This window comes from Cyanistes caeruleus, chromosome 2 (assembly GCF_971803275.1).
Source record: "Cyanistes caeruleus chromosome 2, bCyaCae1.hap1.1, whole genome shotgun sequence".
NCBI lineage: Eukaryota > Metazoa > Chordata > Aves > Passeriformes > Paridae > Cyanistes > Cyanistes caeruleus.
Genome location: NC_141702.1, coordinates 103,998,512 through 104,015,065, shown reverse-complemented (window position 1 = coordinate 104,015,065; position 16,554 = coordinate 103,998,512). Strand labels below are relative to the sequence as shown.

At 40.3% G+C, this 16,554-nt stretch overlaps 2 protein-coding genes across 8 annotated transcripts in view; one reads left to right on the top strand and one right to left on the bottom strand.

Moving 5' to 3' along the window:
• XDH (xanthine dehydrogenase) overlaps nt 1-16,554 on the bottom strand; it is a 72,869-nt gene that overhangs the window by 32,850 nt on the left and 23,465 nt on the right. For 4 of the 6 annotated variants that reach the window (XM_086870785.1, XM_086870791.1, XM_086870778.1 and 1 more), the window contains 8 exons: nt 9,908-9,965; nt 7,469-7,565; nt 6,217-6,325; nt 5,048-5,174; nt 4,197-4,258; nt 2,373-2,441; nt 1,449-1,547; nt 881-967 (listed from right to left, as the gene is read on the bottom strand). In XM_086870785.1, coding sequence (XP_086726911.1) covers nt 881-967; nt 1,449-1,547; nt 2,373-2,441; nt 4,197-4,258; nt 5,048-5,174; nt 6,217-6,325; nt 7,469-7,506 — 591 coding nt within the window. In that variant the 5' untranslated portion in view covers nt 7,507-7,565; nt 9,908-9,965. Of the gene's footprint in view, nt 1-880; nt 968-1,448; nt 1,548-2,372; nt 2,442-4,196; nt 4,259-5,047; nt 5,175-6,216; nt 6,326-7,468; nt 7,566-9,076; nt 9,966-16,554 lie in introns of all 6 variants that reach the window. The other 2 variants (XM_086870770.1, XM_086870759.1) reach the window with 1 other exon arrangement.
• Nucleotides 12,220-16,554, top strand: part of LOC147655070 (uncharacterized) — a 31,354-nt gene continuing 27,019 nt past the window's right edge. The window contains exon 1 of one of the 2 annotated variants that reach the window (XM_086870849.1): nt 12,220-12,401. In XM_086870849.1, coding sequence (XP_086726975.1) covers nt 12,259-12,401 — 143 coding nt within the window. In that variant the 5' untranslated portion in view covers nt 12,220-12,258. The remainder of the gene's footprint in view (nt 12,402-16,554) is intronic. The other variant, XR_015281363.1, reaches the window with a different exon arrangement.

Here is a 16,554-nt window from a genome sequence, read left to right as displayed (position 1 = left end):
CTTACCTGCTAGGCCAGGTTCTAATTTCTCTTTTTAACTACTTCATCCAGTAACTGAAGAAAACATGAGATCAACCTTTGGGTAGGAGAACATCTTGGAGAAGAAACAGAGGAGCCCTATCCCAAGCTGAATATATCTTATACTATGGTCTAAGAGAACTTATTCATGCTGTAGCTCATTGCACATTTAAGCTGGGTACAGCAGCAGATGTAATTAATGATTGAATTTCAGTTGTTAAATGTGAAGGAAGCTGTAAATGTGTCATGTGCTGGATTAGACTCCTGGCTGGGACACATTGTTTAGGGAGGAGGATCCCCAAAAAAGACAGGAATGAAACATGAAGAGAAGCTCTCCTAACTTTTAATGTCATTGTGAGACATTCAACTTTTACTCCTGCTATGGTAAGGGAACTTTTTTGAAAAGACAACTATTTGAGATACGTATTCAGCTACATCCTGTAGTTCCTACTTCTCTTCCTACACTATAATGGGAACACAGGGAGACAAGCTCAGATATATCCAATATTTGATGTAGAAGTTCACATCTGACCTAGTAAATTGACATTTGGATTTTAGCTACTGTTCCACCCCCAGACAGGCAGTGACTGGAAAAGAAGGCAACCCAAGAGCAGAGACACATATGGTGAGAACCAGAAAGAAAGCCAGACAGGTGGAGCAGGCACCTGGCCTGCATATTTCTTTTAAACCACCCTGGCTGAAATACCTTCTGTTTTATAAAACAGGGAAGGTTTCATGCCCATGCATTTTCTTTCATTAGCAGCCATTTTTGCCATGCCATTTCCTCAGGACAGAGTCACTCAAACCTTGTACAGAACAGCTAAACCAACAAATCACTGCCATTTCTTTCTGTACAAACTTACCATTAACTCTGGTGGGAAGATTGGCTCCTGTGTGGGATCCAATGGCTGGAACTCAGAAGAATTGAACAGGCTGGAGGATGTCATTGTCTGTTACAGAGAAAATGCAAATGGCTAGTGACTGAGGAGAAAGCTCTCCACATACAACCATAACTCATTCCTCTTTCTACTCAAATCCCTGTTACTGTTTCATAGAGCAAAATATAGCAAACACAGAAAAATGATGCCACATGATTCAGCATTTAATTCAGCATTTAAGGTTCTTCACTTATATTTTTCTGATTCCCCTGCATGTCTTGTCAGAACCCTCAACAAGAACACACTATGTTTTTGTCTATCAAAAGTGATATTTCTTTCACACTGGTGTGTTAAATCATGTCAAATATAGATTTTCTGAGGTATTCTCTTCAGACCATAAAATATAAATTAGTCTAAATTGTTTTGCATAAATATTGATAAAATAAAAGCTTGGGCTTTTTTTAAAAACTGGGCTTGGGCATACAATGAGACAGATCTAAGATATTAAAACACCAGAAATAAAGTGAAAACTACTAGTTGAGAGGCACCTTACCACACTGTTTTCTTTTCCATTCATGCAGCAGCCAGGACCATTGGCTTTTCCTCCACAGCAGCCTGGACCATTGGCTTTTCCTCCACAGCAGCCTCCATTCTGAAGAGGAAACAAGCACACTTCAGCCATTCTAAACAACATCAGAACATTGCAACTTTTACAGAATACAGTCCTCCCCTTTCATCAATACCCAGATTTCAGAAATTTGCAGTAACATTTTTCATTAATAAACTGCTTGAAAGAAAGGATTCCAAGCAGTCTTAATTGTTGGAGTATTCCACGCAACACTGCATGCTTCCTAAAAAACAATCCACAGAAATTCTCTGGAAATTTCTGGTGATGAATTTCATTATATTCTCTGCTTCCTAAATCTATTTTATACTCACACTACTTTATGCACCAATTTCTTCTTTTCCTTCCTTCATTTGTTTTTATACCTAGACTGGTATGTGATTAACTTTTTTCCCTCCAGATAACTTAATTATGTGACAATGTGATTAACATTTTTCCCTCCAGATATTCCAGAAGATTCCAATTGTACAGTTTTGGAACAAAGGGGAAATTACTTCATCAATGGACGGCAAAGTTTGGGAAAGATCACAGTGGGGAATTTAGACCTGTTTTCACAGAAAGCTGGATCACTTCAATGCACCAGAAGCTGGTAACACATTGCTTGCAGTTGTCACTGTGCTATTTCACAGAAGGGTTGCACCTTGCAGACTCAGAAGAAGCATCACTGTTTTAAAACCCATACATGCTAATCAGGACATACACAGTCCCAGCGTTTTCCAAGAGACTGACAACAAAAACAACTCAGAGAGCTCTCAGTATCTGCACCACAGCAGAGCCAGAGAGGTGACTAACATATCAAAGCTCCAATGCTGTATTAAAAACTGAGGTTATGGGTTTTAACATTCAGCTTACCATGGTATTTTCCCTCCCACTACGACAGCATCCAGTGCCATTGGCAACTCTGCCACAGCAATTCATGTCCTGTGGGAACAAAAACTATTCTGAGAAAAAAATTGCACATTCCAAGGAAATGTAGTAGGTTTGATCCCCTTTTGAGAGAAATATCTGAAGCAGAAGGAAGGTGCCAACCAAGTAGGTGTTTCTCCTACCGATGGAAGGCAATATACTGCAGTGTCATGCCCACTGTAGTGGTAAACTTCTTGTTCTGGTTTGGAACTATTCTGACCATTCAACTATTATCTCTGGAGCTGTGACATTATGCCCAGAAAACACTGAAAGGGACAACACATACAATACAATAGCAGTACTCTAGCACCAGGCAGACCATCTGCCTTTATTTTCAATCTGACTCCTATTAGTTTCATTTCTTGAAATGCTCTTTTACTGGGAGATGCAGGAAATAGCAGATGCCTGTTCACATTCCATCTGCTAATCACAATTCTTTTGACCTCTATTAGAGGTCAATAGAAACCACTGTATGTACTATGTAGAGTCCCTTCCTCTCCCTTGCATCTCTTTTTCAGGCTGACGTGCACTCAGTGCTTTCCTGTATGGAAGTCAGATTGCCACAGATGTGATCCTTGTTCCAGTTCTCTGAACCTTCTTCTATTCTGCTGTACCCTGTTAGAGATGAGAGGAGCAGAACTACACAGAGTACTCAAGTGTAGGGACAGCCATGGAAGTGTTTTCTGTTTCTGTGTCTCTCAAGTTCATAAAATCCTTCAGAAATTCCTCAAAGCCAATTCCTGCCTTCACTACCCAGAACTAACTTGATATCTGTTAGCTTATTTTCTCATCTCCTTACTCACACTCATTTAAACCACATTTAGGGATAGGTGCAACAGCCCTGCTTTCCACCACAGGTCCCAGCACAACTCCACAACAGTGACCTCCCTCCACTGTAAAAACATACCATTTTTACTCTTCTTGACATTTCCTGCTTTCATCCATACAGAGACCCTATTGTCTTTAAAAGCCTTTGGTGACATACTGTGGAAAGCCTGTTGGAAATCCAAGTAAGGCTTTTATCAACTGGGTTTATCAACCATTTGTAATGGATCTCACTCCTGCTTGTATTCTCCTTTGTTGATTGCAATTCTGGATAATAAAATTAAATTAATGGGCACCATTGTAAATTCTTTTCTTTTGATATTTAATACCAGTGTAGACCCATGAGTGGCTGGTAATCACTGAAGTACATAATGATCTACTCTTCTTCACAGCCTCCAGCACTCATTCAGGTACAAAGGGACTAGAGAAAATTTATGGCAAAGCTTCATACCTCACCCAAACCAGCAGAAGAATTCTGGGCAAGAGCTATAAAAAGCAACTTCAAATTTCTTTCCAGAACTATTCCTGCTGCTCTGCAGCTGATCTTTCAAAAAAGCAAATTCCTCACCAGATTCCTCCAGTGTACCATACCTTAACACTTTGTCCACACCAGGATCAGCTGCAAGTTGTATTATGCAGAGAGGGTGAATTTTTCTGAGACTTACAAAAAAGAGTTACAGAGTCTAGTTACCTGTGATCCAAAAAGAGACCATCATGGATCTTAGTCAAGTGTCCCAGCAAGTGGAAAGACTAAAGGGTTTGCTCTAGTTGAATTATTAATGCATGAATCACATACAAAGAGGTCAAGAGTTAGAGCTGGGTTGTTGGAGCATATATATTTCTTCCTTCCCATCTGAGTTCATGGCATGTTTCAGTAACAGAGAGAAAGCCAGAGAAAGAAAAACTTTCCAGTTTTTTTTTAAAACATCATCTGAAGCCACTTACTTTAGCAAATGTCCTGTATCCTTCCAGAATGGGTCTGTAGCCTGTACACCGGCACAAGTTTCCTGCATTGCCAGAGCAAAAGGATAAGGATTTAGTGTCATTTGGCTAAAAACTTATCTTCTTTTAGAACATTCTATTGTTTCTCACAAAAGCTTGTCAAATCTTGATACAGCTAATGAAAAAACTGGGAGGAGGAAAATTTCATTAGGAACCTTGCAACAACTCTACCATCTTTTTTTTTGTTGAAATTTAAACTGAAATTCATTTAGAACAAATGCAATCTGTTTTATTCACTATTCATTTATCTCAATTGTGTGAGTCTTATCAGTATACCAACTAGTGTGTCTCCTGAATTACACAGAGATTGCTTTCTCCTGCATCATTATTCCTCCTGGATCACTGCTGGAAGCTCAGTAATGACTCTAACCTCAGCAACAACAACAGTCTGTCACAGGATTTACACAGTTGGATTCTGTCCCACTCCATCATTGCATGTTGCTGTCTTGGTCCTTGACTTGAGGACATGTTTTCTGTCATCTCTGCAGGCTCTTGTGACAGCAATGAATAAACAAGGACACTTTTGGGCCCCTCAAGGACAGGCCACCTTTTGGTCTGTTGTGGGTAAGTGGGTACCTAATCCCAGCCTGAGGCCACTTGCCCCTGCTTATGAACTATGATGTTCACTTCATAGCACCTGGCCAGTCTCTGAGTGGAAAAGCTACTTCCTAACCTCACAACCATCAGCTATTTTTAACAGAATACATTAAATAAAGGTGCACCTCCATCCCACTGGTGAAGCAGATGTAATAAAAGCAGAACAGGTTGCACCCCTGCAGGGCTGTGAATATTACCTTGGAAAGCATCTTCAATGTCCTCCATATGAGGCTCGGGGTTGTTTCGGAGCAACGTGTACATGGACATGACAATGCCTGGAGTGCAAAAGCCACATTGGGACCCATGACTTTTTGCTATTCTCTCCTGAGAGAAAGTAAAAACCACGATTAGCCCATAATAGCAAGGTGAGTTCATTGTTTGTGCCTGTTTCTATTACTCTTCTGTTAAAAGCAAAACCCAGTATCACAGATGGGCTAAGCTTATCATCAGTTGTTTTCTTGTCAGTTAATCTGTGAGACAGCCTTCAAAGAAAAGGGCAGCCTGAAACATTTGCAGCTAGGCTTTGAACTCAAAATGTGACTGAAGGCCACTAGAAGATTCTAAGGAGATCAGGAGTTCTTCAGATTTACCATGCTAGGAAGGTTTGGACTACCTGCCCAGACCTGAGTTTGAATTTCAAAATTTAGCTGTCAGAATCTTCAGGTGGGAGGAGAGAAAAGAAGACAAACAAAGAGCAGACTGGCTGCCATCCATTCATGCACATCAAACTTATTTTTCACTTTGTTGTTTACTCCCTCAGATACTGGCACAAGTCCTGTCCACTGTGCAAACTGAGATGAATCACAGTTTACCTTAAGGGAGCAGGTCTCTGACAAAGAGAGGCAAGGCTATGTAATACCTTGCTAGAAGAGCAAGGATACACATTCCTGTCACTCCTTTTCACCAAGAATATTTTGAGACTCCAGAAACATCGCTGAACCAAACCTTGCTTCACTACTGCAGGGAAGGTTCCTAACTATGCAAGATCAGAAACCAAAGTAATTCGTGGAAGGCCATAGGAGAGCCCAAACCAATCTCAATTTCCTAGCTCCAGGTCATTATATTGGCTTTCCCCACAACATCAGCCTTCCCAGACCAGGGTGTGGACCAAAAACAGCCCAAGGACAAAAGCAATTCAGCCAGGACAGCAGCAGTTAACCTGCTAGGGGCAGAACAGAGCTGTAGCATTGTCTCAGGAGTTTGATTCTGTCACTTAGCCATTCCTGCAAGTATGAATTGCTCATGTAGAGAGTCAGCCTCGTGGCTTTAGCATTATGGTGGAGGTCCCAGTGTCCTGGAACAGGTGTAATTATGCATAAGAAAACATGCATAGAGGGTTTTAAATTTGCCATTATTAATAGCTTACCTGGGCTGGGTGCAGCCTGGATTTTGTGTTTCCTATGCCTTCAACAGTAGTTACAGCCACGTGATGCAGGGCACAGATGGGGAAGAGACAAGCATTGGCAGTATGGTGGCTAAAACAGTACATTAAGGCAATTTCATTTGACAGTGCTGCTCAGCAAAGGAAAAAGGGAACAGGAGCAGTGAAGAGTACTTGGAAGCTACAGCAGTGGACACAATAGGAGCACTTAAATAGATATGATACAAGAATTAATTACAAGCCAAATCCTACAGCACCCAGTCATCCAAAGTTCTAAGTAATTTCCCTTGCAGTTTGATCTGGGCATACACCATAGGATTTCACTTAGATATAGCAACATTAAACATCTTTGTTGCACATTAAGATACAGAACTCATAAGTAATTTATAGGGGCAAACTACAAATACCAAGATGTAGTTTAGATGGACACTTGCAAAGTTACATAAGAGCCTGGAGTTTTCTGTCTTTTAGCTAGAAAGCTGTCTCTAGATGTTAAACATGGGAGAAAATCTAGACTGAAGGTAAAAGAGAATAATGTTGCCAAAACTCATATAAGAAGTGGCCATTTTATCTCATTTCTATCAAGACAGAATAATGACCCTAAAGATATCTTACTCATGGCCATGCCACTAAGCAGAACCACACAGAGGATCCAAGTTATAGTATCCCCAAGCATTATTCCAAATATATTAAAGATTTCAGTACTTTCTGTTCCCTACAGTAAGACTAAACTGAGGCTTGTCTCTCTGTCTCAATCCTCTGTCTGCATTCCTCCTTTTTGTTTGATTCCATTGTTTCCCCTTTCAATTAATTAAAGTGAGAACAGGAGGAAATTTTGTCTCAGGAAATAATTCAGAAGGTTACAATACAAGTAGACAAAAAAGTTAATATTTGCTGGCATACAGAAATGAGATTACTGTCATAACACAATAACAATAAAGATTTTATCACAATAATCATTATATGGATTCTCATAGGAAAAAGTTACATTAGAATCAGTGCAGATATTGCAGGGCTCAAAAAAATAGTTCCCTATCAGCACTGTGCAATACTTTAAGAAAAATACTTTCTTATCTTAGCCTTCTTAGTTTAGGTTCTGAAAGTGAAAAATTATGTTTGGCAGAAACATCCATTATATAACTTTTTTAAAAAAAATTGTATCATGTCTGGTATGTCAGGAACCTGGATCTGTCCCCATTTTATTTCTCTATTGCAGAGTTCAGATTGCAAAGGATACAGGATTTTCTTCCGAAAGGGATCATACTTGGATATCATAACAGTGCAAGCACCACATCCACCTTCTCCACAGCCTAGTTTGGTTCCACACAGGCCCACTGAAAGAACAGAAATTAAGGAAAACACGAGAAGTGTTGGCAGAAACCTTCTCAAGTCATCAATCTAGACTGAGCAACGAGTTCTTGCTGAAAACAAAGCACTTATTTTTTCTGATTAAGAATTTAACATAAGCAAAGTTCAAAAACTGGCATGTGTGTATTGACATCAACACCCAAACCCCTCATAAGGACACAGCCCACATTCCAACAGACTCTTAGAAATAATCAAAAAATATCTTCAACTGCAACAGTTCCCACTTTCCATTACTCAGAAATTACATAAGGGAGGTAAAGCAGTAATTGCTGAGCAGTTCAGGCATGCAGCCACATCCCTGAGCCACACAGTGACATCCTCCTTCAGCATCTCTCACTGGAGAGGCTTGACTTCTTCCTACACCTGGTAACTCCTACCAACCAGAAGGCTCTCAGGCAAGGCAGTCACTCAGGACTACAAATTACACAATTTAGCACTGGCTGGGAGCTGCATTTGAACTGCTCACAAACTACCTGCATCTCAAAAGTCAAGCTCTGGCCACCCCATTTCTGATGGCTTGTCAATTGATAGTAACAAAACCAGCCAAGCACACTCCCCAGGAGCCTGGGTCCCATAAAATCATGAGAGGGAGACACTGAGAGCCAGAACTCATAGAGATGCACAGAACCCCTGAACAGACACCTGGGAGCTCATAGCGTGTATGGCCCAGCCTAAGCAGATTCCTCCACAGACTGTTGAGCTCATGGCCATGATTTAAAATCAAGAATTACATCAAATATTATACAAAGGGAGTTCATGAGAGAACTCCTTGAGTCACTTCTGCTTAAGTTCTTTCACTCACTAGAAGGTAATTAGATACTATTATTTATTGCAAAGAGGATTGGCCATTGTTGAGAGACTTTTGGTGGGGTAAAGATCTGCTGATTTCACTGGCAATAGACACACTGAGTTGAGATCATCAGTGCCTTTCCCTATATCACAGAGCCTTTGGGAAAGCAACAAAACTGATAGAGGGAACTCAACCTCACTACAAACAGTATGGTACTGATCATTTCTACAGAATCATAGAATCATTTAGGTTGGAAAATATCTTTAAAATCACCAAGTCCAACCCTAAACATAATGCTGCCAAGTCCACCACTAAACCATGTCTTTAATGCAAACCTAACACTGCCAAGTCCACAATTAAATCATGTCCTTAAAGCCACCACTGCTTTTCATACAATCACGTGCCTGCCTGAGCAGTAATACAGCTTTCCTATGCCACCTGATGTTTCTCTCGACAATAGTGCTAACCTGCCTCAATAAAAAATGTTTCTCAAAGTATTTGTCTGACCTTAACCAGACATCTACCAAGTAAGTTAACTGGAATACTCATGTAGAAGATCCACAGGCTTTGAAGAGCTAAGATTCTCTCTTTACAAAGCTATTTGCATTAGTAACAATCAACAAGCTTAGACATAAAAGTTCTAGAGGTAAGACAGGCACACCTAGGCACAAGAGTCATGCCACTTACATTTCCTCTTGACCTTTATCCATCTATGGTACATTCAGATAAATAGAGCTGCTGATAGTTCTGCTGGAAACCTCGAAGAGGAATGAGTGATTCATGTCCCTGTACTTCCTTTAGCTTCCAGACAACTGAACACAGCAGCATGGCACAGATACATCGACATAGCCGTGAACAGTTTGGCAGATGTATACATCCAGCTGGCCAGACAAAAACTCAGAAAACATGGAATGACACTACTTATGGAACCAGACCTGGTACAGCCAGCCTGGTCATCACAGTAATAGCTACTGTGCTCCTGAAGCTGTTCTGACTCACATGTTGAGCAGTTTCAAACAGGGTGAAACGTGACCACTTGCATCTGCTCGTGTAAACATGCCCACGGTACATGGGAGAACCCCTGCCCCTGAGCCTGCCTCCCTGGACCATCTGATAAACAGCACAAAATTATCAAGTTATGGGATATTAGCTAACCAATATGATGTTTTGGCCAGAAAATTCTTTATGATTTGTATGGAACCAATTTAAATTTCCTTCAATTTGATTGCCATCTCATTATTGCTTCCTTTCCATCATACTATAATTCTGTTAAATTACAAGTTTTTCCTTTAAAGTATTAATAAATCATTTAAAGTATATAATTTTAAAATTGTTAATATTTAAGCCTGGAATAGCAGCTGAAATCTTTGCTAGCAAGAAATACCACACAATGCAAAGCACTCCCTCTTACACTCTGTGCAAAAAAAAGCTCTGCCCAGTACTGAAGTGACAGAACAGTAAACAATTATGAAATGCTGTAGGCATTTGAAGCCTGCAATTTTTTCTGACACTGGATACATTTTCTTCGTAGATAAGTTAGCAGGGTTGTTTCTGGGTCCACATCTTTTTCCACCACCTGCAAGAAGAGAAAGATATTGATAAACACAAAATGTTCTACAACACAGATAAGTTATTTGCAAGAGGAAAGTTTGGTCTTTCTGCAACTTCTTTTCCAAAGCAGGGAGCAATATCACTGATTATTTCAGCAAGGTTGGTCATGTATCAAGACACAATGTTTCCTTGAATTTATTGTATCAGAGAGAAGTACATGCATTACATATATCCGAGTTTTTCAGTCATGGCACAGTGAGGCAAATCTAAAAAAACTCTTCACCAAAAATGGCAAATAAACTTAGTAATGAAAAGAGACAGAACTGTATTTTAGTACTCAAATCTTGGGTTCCTGACATGTCCTAAATGGTGTCTCATCTTTACTGACCCTGAATAGCTGAACTCTGTCCTTTCTTTTACTATTAGAAGAGACAGAAAATGAGCAGATAAACAGAATGACAGAAGGAGCATCAGTAATAGGTTTTGAAGAGAAAAACCCCAACAGTGGAAACTGTAATGTGACAACACTGGTACAGCAAGATGAACAGCAAGTACCAATCCTCTGAAGTTTCTTCTCCTTCCCTTGTAACATTAAATCAAACAGTATTACAATAGTAGCCATCCTAAATGTGGAAATACAAAATTCCAAGAAGGGAGAAATTTTTTCTGCATATTTTGAGCCACCTCCATCCTATTAATAAACCATACTCTTGCAAGTTATCCATTAAACACAAAATAACCATTAAACATTTTACTTAACCTCTGCCCAGTGGTCAGAAACCAAAGTTCTGCCCTTGCCTGCAAATGGCCACAGGGCTTGTCTTCCCCTTTTCCTGTTATTAATAAAGTGTCAAGAAATGTTTCCAAATTCACTGTGTGCCAGCATATAATCATGTTCTTGGCTCTTATTTTATGCAAGTCCTAAGTACAATAGTTACAGTTTATTTAAATTAATCACTCCCAGTTTGAAGGGCAAATTGAAACAGAGGTCATTTGTGCAAGTATTTTTTTTACTTATTTTTTTCCACTGATAAGAAACCTTCACAGCCTCTGTCCTGTTTCCGTTTTATGCCTTTGGCATGTGACAGGGTTATCCTAAAGAGACAAGGTTCATACTTTGTGTTTGAGTTCACCATTTTAGAATTAACCAATAAAACTGCTGCTACAAAACACAACTGGTCACTTTTTGAACATCTCATTCCTGCACTGGGAATGATCTACAGGAAAAAAGAGTCCATTCTAGTTTGGGAATGCCATATTGTAGATCATGCAGCACACATTGCTGCTATTCAGAGCAGAGTGCCCCTGTTCCCTCACCTTCTGGATGCATAGAATTGAATAAAAGCTTGCAGCAGCTCTTCCATGACCATCCAGTTCAGACTAAGCCCATAAATGCCTCTGCAGCAGCTTGGCAAACAGACAGACCTGAGTAGGAAATTCCAAACACCCCTGTGACTGTGAGTGGACAAATGGCCTTTCAGAGCCATTCCACAGGCAAAGAGCCTGCCCCAACAACTCCCACTGTCACTGTCACACAGTTTCTTCCTCATGTCTGTGCCAATGGCCATTGCAAACCCTTCCAAAGCAGCTTCCAAGATAGCCAGATACAGAAAAGAAACTTCAGAATGGTTAAAGACTGTTCTGTGCTTTTATAAAAAAAAAAATCTCAAGAGGTTTTCTTGAAAGAGTCCAAGCACTCAGTTATGTACTCAAACCAAGCAATTAAAAGTACGGCCCACTGGCTTCTTTTCAGGAAGCAGGAAATAAAAAACAAGCCTAGTCCTTCATTTTACCACTTATCACCATGTACTTTTAGTGATGTAAGAATGTGTGAAGTCCTAAAGTCAAAGCTTTGCTCAACTTTATCAGAAAGTTTCTCCCACCATGTCTCAGATAATCTACACCCTTACCCTGTTCTAGCCAACAGCCCAGGATTGCTATTTCAATCACTTTAAACTACTCCACTGGAGCTGTACCTCTGCAATTTTGGCAGAGACTAGGGATCTGAGGGAGATAACGAGTAAGAGTTTGGAGAACATTCTGGATTAAAACAAATCTCACACATCAGAGATCAAGGAGTCATTTCTCTTCACTTCAGATTCCTGGTGGGAGGATGCTTGCTGGTGAGTCTCTCTTGCTAGGCACAGGGTAAGAATTTTTTGCTGTTCTTGCCTTTTGTTCGTTGTTGTTGATGCTAGTTTGTCCTCCAACATACCATTCCTCCAGTGGTTTGTTGCAATCACCTGCTGTGATTTGTTCTTAAAATATTTTAAAACCCTGTGGGTGGGGATAACATCTTGTCGGATGCCCAGTACAATATGATTCACAGCTCAATATCACAGCTCCTGCTCACCTCCCCCAGTGTCCTTGTACAGCAAGGAACTGAATTCCATCCATTGCCTTCTGTGGTCGTAGGATCAGACAACTTTGGTACTGCAGTTAAAGAAGTATTTCCCTTGTGGTAAGTTACTGGTTTTTAGTGTTTGCGATTTGTTTTATTTCAGTTTTTTTAATCAAATGCCATATTGCAGGTATATCAGACTGTCAGCCACATTTTGACAATTTAATACTGCATTTTACTGCATTTGGCAGCTTAATTATTAATCAAATGCAGAAAGAAACATTGTAGAAAATGTGAGGATGGCACAGACAGTCAAATGACTCTCAACAAATTTACTCTGTACTGCTGTGTTTGTACTACGTGTCTGTTTGCGTACTGATTTCAGGAATTTTAAATACTCAGATCCACCTCAGCAGGGAACCTAGCTTGGCCCTGCAGTTCTTTGTGCTTTTAAATACCAGAAAGAGAAGGTTCTGAAGCAGTTCTTTGCACCTTTAAAGCACATGGACTAGTCCAGAGAGATGTTGAGCTCACTTCCCCATGATTTTATGTACAAAGCTTCAATTTCAATAACTATTTTGTTTTCTGGCTTCTCTACCTGACTATCATTAATTCAGATAACTTTTCCTTTACAACATAAAGCATCATATTTAAATTGTTATACTCAGAAGGTTAGAGATTTTTCAGTTTAAGAGAACAGTAGTTGAACAAGGTAAATAGAGGAACAGAAAGAAAGAGAAAACAAACATTCCTAGTTTACCAAACAACATGCTAAGCTTTCCATCAGTTGGGGTCTATAAATGAGAAGCAGATGCTTTCGTGAAGGACAAGTTCCCATTCAATCACTAATCCCTGGTCACTCAATAAATTGCAAGAAGAAAAAGTGAAAGGTTTTAACCAGACTGCCACAAAGCAAGCCAGACCAGTGACATGTAAAGGTCTCCTAGGACCTAAAAATCTGTGAATGTGTTATTCCTGAGGTCAATGAGAGATTTGAAATTAATTTATTAGGAAAGAGAAATAGAACATAGATGAACAAACTGAATATAACCACGCAATGTAAATTTTCTGCTGGTCATGAGAACATTTTGTTCTGCTTTAAACCAGCACACTGCAACCTTGTAAGTCACCATTTATGTAGAACCCAGAGGTTCACAAAGCTCAGAAAAATCCTGTATTTTAGCTGGTCCCATCAGCAACCAAATACCCAGACTTTGGAAGTGGTAAGAGGTCTAATGCGGCTTCCAGCACAGATCCTCCCTTAGCATTCAGAATAGAAATAGAAATATTGACTCTACCTGTTTAAACTAAAATTACATGCTACATATGCATGAAACAGACTTGTCAGCCAAGGGAAAAAAACCTGCCCCATTAGCTTTAAATTGAGCATGCTGATTTGCATTCTAGTCTAGGCAGACTATTAAGATAACTGAGTTAGTAGTGTGCCAAGCTTTATGCCCGGTGAAGTAAACAGGTGCTTAAAATAAAAAAAAAGTCCTGAATGTAAAGTAAAGTATGCTCAGCTGTTCCAAGGAGACTTTTCCTTGACAACGGTGCAGACTGGGCGAATGCAAAAGAGAAGAATTTGCTGCAATCCACGTCCCTATCTTACAAACCACCTCTTATCACATGGTTTTGTACAGTGACAGAACGTCAGCAGCCTATTTGCAATGTCAAGCTGTCATGAATTGACACAGCAGTAACCTTTCCCACTGGCCATGTTTCCACATTCTTTGCAGTGTATCAACTGAAATACTTAGTCAGGGCCCCAGATGGATAGAGCCTTATCCTAACTTAGAATCATGGAATATACTGACTTGGAAGGGACCCACTAAAACCACCAAAGCTCAACTTCTGGGCCTGCACAGGACACCCCAAAAATCATACCAGTTGCCTTAGACCATGGTCCAAAGACTTCTGAAGTCTGTCAAGACTTGGTGCTGTGACCACTGCCCTGGGGAGCCTGTTCCAGTGCAAGACCTTTTCCTAATCTCCCCTGATGGATGCTGTTTCCTCAGGTCCTGCCACTGCTCACCAGAGAGAAGATATTAATTCCTGTCTCTGCACTTCCCCTCTTGCTACCTGCTGTTCCAGCAAACTGCACTTCCAACCACTCCTTCCATCACATAACCTTTCCTGTGCAGCAACGTCCCAACAAACTCCACATGCACTGCCACACATCAGAGTGCCCCATGAGTCCAATTCTGTCTCTTAAACCTGCATTTGGTGGGGTTGTAACTTGAGCCACTTTAGCAATACACACAAAGGCTGGAGGCTCTGGGTAGAGCAAGTGAAACCTGCTCCTTTACTAGAACTGCTTGTTCCATGAGGCAGTGGGAAAGGACACTGAGATACTTTTGACATTAAAATTAGTTGGTATCATTGGTAATATTAATCATCCTCTATTTTTAATTTTTTTTACCCAAGTTGCCAGGATCATGCTATGATAAACCCCTTTACACATGCACACAAGATCTGAGAGATGGCTTTTGTAAATAGGAACAGCAGTTCCATAAAAATTGCTGAAATGCAGCAAGGACAGTGTCACTCACAGCAGTTTTATTATGTGCAGGACACAGAAAAGACAGACAGATGATCCAAAATGAGCAGATTGTTTTCTGCTGATGGCCTTCAGGGCCTAGGCTGCCATTTCTCCCCTTCTCTGTCTTACCCCAGCGATAAAAGAGACTACCACAGGGCCAGCCCTGGGCTTTGACTAATAGATATTTTCATGTGTTAGCCAAAAGTGTTCTCCAGGAAGAAGGACTTTTCTAACAGAGCAGTGTTCTTGTAATAATTGAGCACCAGCCAGTGCTGAAGCACCACTTGCAACTGCATGTAGGAATGTGTTTATAAACTCTTCATACCTACCATGACAGGCCTGTTGGCTTTGAACCTCAGCTGATCTGGCACCAGAACTACAATTCTCTTTCATTAGGGCATACCAGAAAAAAAAAATCAAACAAGACAGGACACTTGGCCTGTATCAGTGTCTGGATTGCCCAACACATTTGTGGCAACCTCCTAACGCAAGATCTAAAGAGCCCCAAGTTCACCCTCCACAAACTGAGGTTCACAAAGGAGGCATCTCACTAAAACTTCACAGAGCAAGAAGACAACAAGTTAATGCTGTGCCACCTGTGCCAGCCATAGCAGAAAATTCAGCAGATAAAATTCACAGATTATCTTGTGCCACAATTTCAATTAGCAGACTCAATAAGCTAGTTACAATTAACTTGGAGCTTCAAATTTTCATCTCTTTCTAGAAACAATGAAGGGCTGATACGTCAATTAACACCTGTGAACCACTACTAATCTGCATGAGCAAAGCTTTAGTTGTCATCCTTCTCTATAAAACCTCAGAACCAAGCCCAGGCACCACATCAGTATTACATTCAACAGCTCTATGACTAACTTTTACTGCATACTACATAAACTTCATTCTTCAGTAAACTGTTAATATATCAATAAAATAAAACATTCATATCAAATCCACTGGTACCTTGGAAAATTCTAATCCAAATCCAGTTTGGAATACAAATTCATAACTAAAACCCCTAATTGTAGCTACACTCTCATCCACATTTACACTTGATCAAACTACCATGAAAGACCAACAAAAGCAAAATGGTTAGTAATCCTGTTCCAGTCTGTAAGGCAGGGTACAGAGCTTTTTAACCAACTGAGAGAATTGTGTGATCCCTTAAGGGATTAAAAAACTAATTGTCTAGCTCAAACTTAGTATACCACACAATATACCCCTAAGCAGTGCACAGGGCAGGTTTGCAAACTCTTGGCTTGACACAAGTGGATATACAACCCTGTCCCCTCCCCAGGTTTCTCAGCTTTGGCACAAGTTCCTCTGCCCAAGTACCTAGGCAAGGGGAAGATCGGGAAGGCACCAATGAGCTGTAACAGAATTAGAAACAGAATTAACTTGGTAGTTGGTCAAAGAGTCAGCTTTGACCTGTTACAAGCTTTTGAAGAGGCCAGGCAAAGTCCAAACTGAGGAAAGGGGGCTCTGGGACAAACTGTTCAAATGTGTCCATCCTTTGCAATGAGCACCGCAGCCCCCTGTGAGACACAGTCACTCCTAAGGTTATCAGTACAGTTAGTGGGGTTTCATTCTGAAGAGTTTTCTAGCTTCTTAAATGGAAATGGAATAAACTTTTTTCTAAATCCCTTTCAAAATCCAGGTGTGAGAATTACTTATTGAGCGTATGAATTATATACTGATGCTTTCATTTGAGTTAAATTTTCCAAATTTGTTGAA